Consider the following 10,918-nt stretch of genomic DNA (forward strand, 5'->3'; position numbering starts at 1 on the left):
GACAGAGACCCTGTAGGAGAGAGAACACTGCAGCACATCTTCTCAGCCTCGGCTACCCCAAGTACTACGCTCCAGCCTCTGCACCGGCTTTCATAAAAGAAGCAATTGCCTTCTAGGCCTTGGACCTTAAGATACACCACGCCTAGAGGATCTGAAAGATCAGATAAAGCTGTGGGCTCATGGCCATGATCAACAACACATTGCTAAGATAGGAAACAGCACTCTCAGGAGCCTGTCCCAGACTGTCAGACAGATTCTCTGAGTCATCATGAATCTTCTGCCTAGAGTGGAAGGTACAATTCCTTAGGCTTTTCCCCTTTTAATGTAAAGAAGAAGTAATGAGTGCCAAGCCATGCCTGAACACATGAGTGTGTGTTATTCTTTTAAAATAAAACACCATATTCCTCAGACTCGTTCCCAGGGGAGAAGCCAGGGAAACAGGTGCAGATCAGATCAATGTTATGTAGATAACGCAATGCTGGGGAAACCTGAAGACATTCCCTAGCTCCAGGCCAGCACAGATCCCCGCAGATCTGCACAGGCAGATCCCCAATATATTTTCTGGAAGGGCTTCCATGCAGTTGCTGCTGTTGGAGAGATCTGAGGTAGGTTTCTTTCTCATTTTGGGAGTTTAGCCCTCCAATGAATTCATAGAGAATAATCACAGAAACTCTCCCAGACTTTAATTTTTCAAGGCTTAAACAAATTATGTTTAACAAAACCGATCTTATGGCTGGTTCTTCACTCCCCCTCCCCATTATCTTCTGCATTTATTTCAGTTTCAGTATATCTTGAGCTAATATGCCCAGAGTTTTTTTCCTCTGTGCCATTATCCATTGATAAGCTCTTAGCTTAGAAAAGAAACTTGTGATGATGAGTTCAAAATAGTTCTGTACTCTAAAATTTCACTCATTTTCCCATACTATAGAATTCGGTGATATCTGATTATTTTCAGATAATGTTCATACACTCTGTACCAACAATGCCCGTATATTTTTGGTATCAGCAAGATTTATTAACATGACATCATGATGAAAATGCTAAATGAAATTAGTGCATAATATAGTTCTTCATGCTCTGCCAGTACATTATGAAGGAAACACTTTTGACATCTTGGATATAACCGGAGATACATTAACAGAATGTCATCATATTGTGTACAAACAGGCAGGAACAATCAAAAAGCCTTTATTAAAGACACCAAAAAAGACCAGAGGCAAAAAGAGGTTGTACAGAAACATTAAGTGTCAGTGTCAAAAGTACCCAATTTGGAAGAATATCCTCTACTGCAGAAAAGTGAGCAAGGTCTATTTTCTGCGATATTAAAACTAGCTTTGTGGAGATTTTTCAAATGTCAGGGCTGAGGAGATAATCATGCACTGTTAGGTGTTAATTCCTGAGCATCAAATCATGAAGTCTTCAGCTCTCTCTCAGCTTAGAAACCCCAAAACTTCAAAAGAGAATAGTTGTAGGATTTCATCAGAAGAAAAAATAGGTGCATTTGAACATTTTGCTTCCAAGTATAGAATAAAGATTTTTAAATTCAGGATAGTTGAAGGACTTGGGGGATCTTTCTGGGTAGCATGTGCTATTGGATGTACACATAAATGATCTGCAGTATTATTAATGTAGGTCACTTCATTTACTTTGGATTATTCATAGGTTTGACATATGTTTATCTGGAGACAGTGAAAAGAAACTCTTGATCCTTGTATCCCTTACTTCCCAGCTCTCTTGCTGAAGAAGCTGCTCAGCTATGGCTCACGAGATCTGGAGGAGTTGCAGAGAGCCTCTGACTCCTGTCGCTGCTGTCAGTGTGTGACAGTGGCCTTAACAGCAAGATTCTGTAACATTCACTCTAGACAAAGAAACCACAGACGCAAGACAAGGAACTGCATGGCTCAGGATCTCAACATATACCTTAAAAATTGACTTCTGCTATAGTATTTGTTTTAATACAGGGAAAAATCAGGTGTAGCACTTAAGAACAGGCCCTTGATCTGATTGTTTAGATTGGAGATCAAAATAGACCATTGTACATACACTCCAGTACTGCTGTCCTGTCAACACGTTCAATCCGGTGAGGTGAGGCCCCTGCTGCCTTAGATCCTCAGGCAGAGTGAGTTGCCACAACTCTACATTCACTAGATATCTGCAAGTTTATTCTAGCTGAGGATCAAGAGGATAACTTTACTGCCCAGACATTGTTTTGCTTCTGACATGATCTGAAGCAGCAGTTTCTCAATACACAGCTACAAACTCTGAAAGCAGAGCGTGAAGACAACCCCTTTTCTAAACATTAAACAAAGATCAAGGCTGGCCATCAAGGTTTTCCTTTGAATGATCATTCTTGTTTCTCATTGCTCTAGCTGTAATTTCATCTGAGTTCTTCCATTTATTTCTAGCTTCATTATCTCCTAACATTTCTCTATTTTAAAGTTACTTTTTTCTTCTGTTCCTACTCTTCTTCTAATGATCTCAATCAATAAACTTGTCATATCTGTAACAAGAGTAAGTCTGGAACAGAGAATCTTTTAGACAAGGAAACAGAGGGGAAAAAAGAGAAAGGAATTTGAAAAAGACATAAAGCTTTGTGCTCAGCAAACCCAATTCCCTCCCTAGCATGAGGAGCTGGAATATATGGGCACGTTCATCCCAGTGTAACTCTGGCTGCTTAACAAGTGCTAAGCTGTTTAAGTATGGAGGTCAAAGTAAAGTGGCTGGGGAGTTACCACGTTGAAGGGTTGAACATAGTTCACTTTCATTTCTGTGATAAGGCAAGGTGCAAAACAGGATCGAGAGGCAACTGAAGTCAGGCACAGTTTTTTCCATTACTTTTGATAAGCTTTGATTTCAGCCCACAAATAATTGACTTCAACAGATATACTAATGCAGTGTAGTGGCCTTTGGTCCACAATCATCACTTTATGGAAAAAGCGCTTCTCTGTGTCCACTGGTATTTGTACAGATAGCCTTCCTGTACCTCTTTCTAATAGGAATTAATTTTCATAGGTATTAAGACAGCAAATATTTCCTCTTCTGTGGCTAAAAGGACTTCTGTCAGGAAAGGAAGTAGGGGGACCCTATCATACAAAGGCAGACTTAGGAGGGAGCCAAAAACAAACTCTTCTATCACATATACAATCATAGAATCATAGAATGGGTTGGGTTGGAAGGGACCTTAAAGATCCATCGAGTTCCAAACCCCCTGCCCTGGGTAGAACTGCTTCTCAGGTTCATTATAATACCATACCAGACACAACACCACACCAAACTATGGCAGAGCACTGGCTTTATCACAGAAAATCACATTTTCATTTTTATGAACAAAAACATGCTTAGGAGATATATTGCTTCATTGGATCATCTGACCAACTGGGGAAAGAAACAGTCAGTTGCTGGGAAAGGCCCTCCTTGATTGGCCATGCCCAGGCCTTAAAGAAAGGAGTCAAATTCTTCTTCACCAGATGAGAAAAGGTATCTGCCCACAGATTAATTTTTGAGTCATTATCATCTGGGACCTCAGACATATTTTGGCATTCAGAAACTATTTCAGTGAAGGCTTCCCATCCAAAGGTCTCTTGCAGCTATGAATCATATGAAAAAAGTAACAGTTCCAAAAATATGTATGGAATTTTAGAATTACTCTACCTGCATTCTTTACAGAATCTTTTACTAAATTCAGTTACTGATCTTTTTACAGGGTATTTTTCTTTCTTTTCTATAAGTGTAGCTACTCAACAAATTCTGAAAGCCTACTGAAGAATCGGGATAGCCCTTTAACCCCATCAGAGCATTCAACAAGTCTATATTTCTATTATTCACATGAAACCAAAAATCCAGTATTTAGAATCATAGAATCGTAGAATCATAGAATGGTTGTAGTTGGGAGGGATTTTAAAGATCACCGAGTTCCAACCCCCTGCCATGGGCAGGGACACCTCCCACCAGACCAGGTTGCTCAAAGCCCCATCCAGCCTGGCCTTGAACACTTCCAGGGATGGGGCATCCACAACTTCCCTGGGCAACCTGTTCCAGTGTCTCATCAACCTCATCGTAAAAAATGTCTTCCTAATATCTAGTCTAAATCTACCCTCTTTCAGTTTAGAACTGTTACACCTCATCCTATTTCTAAATTCCCTCATAATCCAGGGTAGAGATCAAATGGTTGCAGAAAGTGAGGAAAAGGAAAGAAGCAGCTCTGGATTAAAATGATCAGTTTGTAAATCTGTTGTAAGCTTAATTTTCTTGCAGATTACCTGCAGGTATGTCTCCAGGGCAGTAAATACTTCCCAGTCCTTCAGCTGTGCTCCATTTTCAATGTAATCTTGAATCCTCCTCTTTCTAAGCTCTAGTGCAAGCGCATTGTGGGTCTTATGTCTTGGGATGCCCAATACGGTCTCATTGACTTAAACAGACCAGAGGCTGCAGATGGCTTCGGTGGTGTGAGGGGGAAACTCCCATTCAGATTGCTGCTGATTGTGCCCCAGCTCATGACTGGCATCCCAAAGGCCATTGGCTTGGAGGGACTGTACATCTACCACCTCTGTTACTGGCTCCAAATGGCGTGTGACTGGGTAGCCAGCAGGCATCAAACCCGCAGGGAAAGTAAATCACAACCAGTCTTGGCAATCTGCCTGGGAAAGCTCATGGGGTGGAACACTATAGTGAAAAAAACACAATAAATTCTCTTTACATTAACTCATTCTTTGATTCGTTTGTCATGAGTGGATATTGCTAATGTGCTTCCACCTTCTGTGCTGGAATATCAAATGTATCAACCAAAAGCAAAAGTTTAATGTGTATATTGTGTGCTCTTTTGCTCCATTTCCAATCCTTGGTACTACCCAAACCAAAGAGCAAAAAAAGGCAAGTGACTTTTGCCAGAGCTACAGACATTGCAGATGACTGTACTCCCTGTACTCTACTGGAGTGGAGAGGAGGTGTGAAAATATAATTCTGTCTGTAGAAGAAATTTCTGTTGACACTGGTGTTTTCCTATTTTCAGCTCTGACGAGGAAGATGCTATTGCCAGGACAGTTTGTAAATTTGTATAGCCAAATAACTGTATGGTTTGTATTGATGAAAATGACCCTAGCACCCTCTCCAGCTTTCCCTAGAAGCTTTATAATCTAAGTTCTGGCTCTGAAGGAAATACATGGGGGAAAATCTTCATGATAAATAGCGGACACAAATAAATTTCAAAGATGGATTATTTTCCCTAAAGTGCTCACAAAGAAGAAGCAGATTTTCATCCTGAAGGCAGGGGGCTAAAATGTTTCATTGCAAAATTTTGTGTCAGAGCCCAGAATGCACCAAAAAAGCTTTACTGGCCTTGAGCAGCCCCCCAGGGGATTCTACCTACGTCTCCTGTTGGTGGCCCCAAGGGCTGAATTTCAGCTGAGCCATCAGTCCCTGCCTGAGCTATGGTGTAGGTGTGCCTATCTCCAGCCCTGTCTGTGTCTGGCCACAGACCCTGCTCATCCCAACCCTGATCTGTGGTCTCACTTCCTCGCTTGATTTCAGATGTGTCTTATCACAGTGGGCTTGCCTGGTAATCACTGGACTATGTCTGACCCTGGTTACCATCACTGGAGCTAGCCCTGACCTGCAGACTGATTTCCTTGCGTGTTGTCAGACCTTTTTCATCTCTGAAGACTTACTAGCAATCTGGACTCTCAGCTGACCCTGGCTGTTGTACCAGGTTGACCCCCTGCTTGCCTCACTCAGGTGTTGTCAGATGGCTCCCAGCTGGTGAGGCATCTGTCCTGCTGGTTGTGTTACTGCAGTTGGCTCTTGGTTTCCTGTCCCTTGGGCAGCAGCTGGCCTCCCCTGTGCCTTGGCAATGTCTGTTGTACCAGAAAGCAAAATGTGAACTGGGATTTTATTGTTTTTTGTTTTTTTTTTCTGATGGCAGATTCTTGTCAGTGTTTTTAGTAAAGCAGCTGTTTACTGTTGAAAAATATTCCATAGTTCACTTCAGCTTTGTATAGGACTTGCTGCTGGTGCCCACAGTTACTACCTCCCTATAATTGTCACCAGTTCCAGTTTTGCTGTTTCTCATGTTGTCTCTAAAAATCTTTTTTCAGAAAAGACAAACAGATTTAACACACTTCTTAATACCTCCCATGAGTTTCTCAGTATTGCTGAGTACCATAACCAGCTTTTCATAGAATTTAATACCTGTAGTTGCTTTTCCTTCTGCGCCAATTCAATAGGCTGAATGGATCCTTCACTGGTTTCTTACAGCTCCAGAAGGGAGGATACAGAGCTGTTCACATATCTGAAGTAGTGCTACTCTCCACTTATTTCAGCAGGCGTGATAGAAGTGGGAAGAGTTTTATAGGTTGGGTTCAACCAGTGTGGCCTCTGGTGGACGTAGATGTCTGTGCGGGCATCTGTGCAGAGGGCTGGAATACATCAAGAGCCACATGAATCAATCATAGAATCATAGAATCATTGAGGTTGGAAGAGCCCCTTGGGATCATCGAGTCCAACCATCTACCCTACTCTACAAAGTCCTCCCCTACACCATGTCCCTCAGTACCGCATCTAAACGGCCCTTAAACACATCCAGGGATGGTGACTCCACCCCCTCCCTGGGCAGCCTGTTCCAATGCCCGACCACTCTCTCTGTGAAGAATTCCTTCCTAATGTTCAGTCTAAACCTACCCTGTTGGAGCTTGAAGCCGTTCCCTCTCGTTCTATTGTTAATTACCTGTGAGAAGAGACCAGCCCCAACCTCTCTACAGTGTCCTTTCAAGTAGTTGTAGAGAGTGATGAGGTCTCCCCTCAGCCTCCTCTTCCTCATACTAAACAGCCCCGCATATGATTTGTTTTTCAGCCCCCTCACCAGCCTCATTGCCCTCCTCTGCACTCGCTCCAGCACCTCAATATCTCTCTTGTATTGAGGTGCCCAAAACTGGACACAATACTCGAGGTGTGGCCTCACCAGTGCTGAGTACAGGGGCACAATCACCTCCCTACTTCTGCTGGTCACACTATTTTTGATACAAGCCAGAATGCCATTGGCTTTCTTGGCCAATAATCCAGAAGTCTTTGTTTCTGAGTGTAGCTTCACTCCGAGCATGGCAGCTACCTCAACAAGTGTTTCTGGGGCAGCTCCTCCATCCATGCAAGCTTCTTCAGAAGATCCGATTCACAGCAGCTGTGAATCAAGGCTGCATGTGTTCGGCGTCGTGCTGGTTTTTAATACTCCTGTTTCTCTACAGCTTGAGGGAAGGCAGAGCTAAAGTTTGGCTTAAAAGTTCACCTCCATCTGGAGACACCCAAGGATTTTAAACTCTGGCATTTGGAAGGCAGGTCTTCCTGTGTGTGCATCAGTAAAAATTACTGCAGAACATCCACTGGTGTCAGCACAAAACCGACTAATTGGCCTGAGTCATACACACAACACGGCAGGGTTACTTATGGAGTCAATACAGCCGAAACAAAACAGGGAAAGGGATGGACTTTGCTTCCTGACATGCACTGCCAGATGAACTCCTTGCTCATCCTTTATACCCGCACAAAACTATTCATGACAATTATGTTACCTTTGTGTCCCGAGTCTGAATTTTCAAATAGAGCTGTCACTAATGCTAAGGGCGAATGAGTAAAATATAATACTCCTATGTCCCCCCTCCTATGTTGAGGGGTTAGCAGTTGCAAAAATTGGCAGCTAACATGTAATCTAAACACAACTGTCGCAGAGTCACTGACAGATTATAACTTCATTGTTAAATTCAGAGCCATATGTGGGCAGATATAATGACTGATTACTCTAATAAAAATCCTTCTTACATGAGGATATGCTTGGAGGAGCATATTGCAGCATGGAAACATAGCACCTATTTGTCATGGAATCATAGAATGATTTCGGTGGGAAGGGACCTTTAAAGGTCATCTAGTCCAACCCCTCTGCAATGAGCAGGGACATCTTCAACTAGGTCAGGTTGCTCAGAGCCTTGACCTTGTGTGTTTCCAGGGATGGGGCACCTCACTCCTCTCTGGGCAACGTGTTCCAGTGTTTCATCACCCTCATCATAAAAATATATTCCTTAAGCCCTCTTTAAGTATTGAAAGGAGATTTATTATTTATTTTAGCTATATTTCACTAGTTATTATATTTAACTGGTTGTTAATAACTGAAGTACCTAAAGAGGCCCTACGCGGAGGGAGGGGAGGGACTCTTTATCAGGGAGTGGAGTGATAGGATGAGGGGGAATGGTTTTAAACTGAAAGAGGGGAGATTTAGACTAAATATTGGGAAGAAAGTCTTTACTGTGAGGGTGGTGATGCACTGGAACAGGTTGCCTAGAGAAGTTGTGGATGCCCCATCTGCCTGCGGCAAGGGGTTTAGAAAAGTACAATACAATTAAAAAAGGCTAATTGCAAATGATTGGCCTCCTTACCTCCCACAACTGACTTCAGCCTGGTCAGTTCCACTGACCTGTTGAGTTGTCTTTAAGCAGCATGTTTTTCAAATGACAGATAGCAAAATGTTGCTTACAACAAAGTTTTTCCCCTACCACTACCCTCACTTCCCTACTGATGTGATTCTATCCCTGCTAACATCAGGTTCTTATTGCATAGTAGGCTGTCTGTGTGTAGCTTACAACAAAGTGATGTGATTCTATCCCTGCTAACATCAAGTTCTTATTGCATAGTAGGCTGTCTGTGTGTCTGTTATACACCTTAATTTAAGTTTCAAGATCTGATTTGTCCTACCTAAAACAGCCAGCTCTGTTTCCCTTCTTTCTGTTGCAATTAGCACAAGCTCACTCCCACAGTAACATGAGTAACATGACACAGAACACATGTCATTTGGTGGCCAGCCTGTCTCCTTCCACCGAGTTTTACCCTGGGATAGCCTCAGGTTTAGCAGCAGAATGTGTTACTTTTGTGTACAAGCCCTTGACATTCATAGGAGATGAATACTCTCACGAGCAGTATCCTTGAATTTGGTGGGATTCATCTGCTGATTTGAGGGTTTGCATGATCTTGTGATAATGTCACTGCCTTGTGTATTTCCCTTACAAATATCCATCACAGATAAAGACAAAATGTTCTAGTTATTATACTTGCCATGAGATATCTGGACGTCTGCCACCATCCTCTCTGGCCTTAGAAAAGTTGCTGGGATGGCTGCCAGTCTGGCCATTGCATTCATCATCTTATTCCAGATGGAAAGCAGACTCTCTGGGTTGTCCATGTGGCATACATCAGCAGCTGGTACTGTCAGGATGATGTTCTCTGTGACCAGATCAGGACAGGGGGCTGGGTACTGACAGATGGTTGACAGCCAGGCAGAGATGTTGGTTTCCCCTAGTTCAGTATTCAGGTGAAAGAAGGTAGCCAGTTTAAGAAGAAGTTTTAAGTGTGAAGAGACAGGAGAATCACCATAGCTAAAACCCTCTGCATAACCTCAGAAACAATAAATTAATCTAGATGTAACTGGGTTTTACTGAATCAGGGGAAAATCCTGAGATTCTAGTGAGGGGTCCAGTCATCTTTGGTGATTGCACATCTACTGTCACTGCAAGGGGTTCATAATATTCATTTTTTAATATCAAGCCACTTTAAAGGTGTCTTAGACATGCTCATACTGGGAACATGGACAGAGACTAAATCCTAAATGAATGTCCTATCAATATACTTTCTGCACTGAGAAATATGAAGCTTTATGCAAACGTTTTCCTGGGGCATTACTTACTCTGAGGTCTTATCCATATATGACCACAGAAAACCAGGAAATTATAGGCAAGACATCAATACAGAAATACTTCTTTACTCCTCTCTCTATAGTGAGGTTTTGGGACCACTTACCAACCCTGAAGAAGAAGGCCTGCACAGCTTCTTTAATTGTGGCTGATATTTGGCCTAATGTGCTCTCCAAGGAGCACCATGATATATACGAGGCCACTCCACAGAGTAGACATCTCCATGGTGGTTTTTTTAACTTTGAACTTCTTTACCACCAAGGGAGGCCACTTCAGCTCTGCAGCATCCCTGAGGTCACCAGTGTGACAGCAGATCTGTACCTGGTGGAGAACAACAGTCACTGAAAGGCACTGCAACTGAGACAGGCTCGGGTCACTCCCAACTTGTGCTCTCTAGCTACCACAGGCAACAAGATGCTCTTGTCTCAGCAGGGAAAGTCAACAGTATGCTACCATATGGAACATTATTCATCACCTCAGCACAGACATCAATCAGATGGAGGCCTTGAAATGAGGCAGGATGATAGCAGAAGACAGCTAGTCTAGGGGCGAGTAAGGTATTTTTATTGTGGGCAGAAATATCTAGTAGTCTTCTCCACATAGACAATGTTCAACATTATTGTTTCTCTTACTATTCACTGTCAATTCAGGGATTATTCCTGTAATCTTGCAAGCAACAATATACATATTTGTCTTGTTTGACCTCTGCTGTCTTTAGGAGAATGGAGAAGAGCACAGAGAAGGTATGAGACCAACATGAGATGGCCAGTTAAAATTAAAATTGATATACATAGGCTTGCTAATACCTAACCATTTCCTCAGTGTTGGGTCCTGGTGTTCAGTCTTGCTAGTCTTTTATTAGAAGAGATGGTTTGCAGTGAGCCATCAAGCGAGTTTATTGGGGAAGCAACCTTGGTTGTCCGTGCTTTCATATTGCCTGACTTCATATTCAAAATAAGCAATTTTGTCTCTCCATAGTTCCTTTGTTATGACTGTCTCTGGAAGCATTTCATTACTCCAGAAACCCTGGGACTCTGACCTTTCCTGGGTACTTCATCCTCAACCTCTTTTTCACTCTCCCCAGTGCTGAGCTCAAAGATATCAAAGGTCCATCCATTGTTCCCACACAAGGTTCCAGGAGGGAAATTGCTGCAGTGGCTGGATGTTTGCAATTTTTGAGCCTGGCCCTGGGGAGA

General features: G+C 42.7%; 1 protein-coding gene across 1 annotated transcript; it reads right to left on the reverse strand.

The window, feature by feature from the left end:
- Positions 1–3,338: 3,338 nt before the first annotated feature.
- On the reverse strand, positions 3,339–9,947 carry LOC106886832 (TRPM8 channel-associated factor 2-like). The gene is given in 5 exon segments (XM_014940065.1): positions 3,339–3,587; positions 4,260–4,603; positions 9,094–9,327; positions 9,829–9,892; positions 9,894–9,947. Coding segments are annotated over 5 exon segments (945 nt in total).
- Positions 9,948–10,918: the final 971 nt, after the last annotated feature.

The sequence above is a fragment of the Calidris pugnax genome, unplaced genomic scaffold (genome assembly GCF_001431845.1).
Source record: "Calidris pugnax isolate Ruff unplaced genomic scaffold, ASM143184v1 scaffold36, whole genome shotgun sequence".
NCBI lineage: Eukaryota > Metazoa > Chordata > Aves > Charadriiformes > Scolopacidae > Calidris > Calidris pugnax.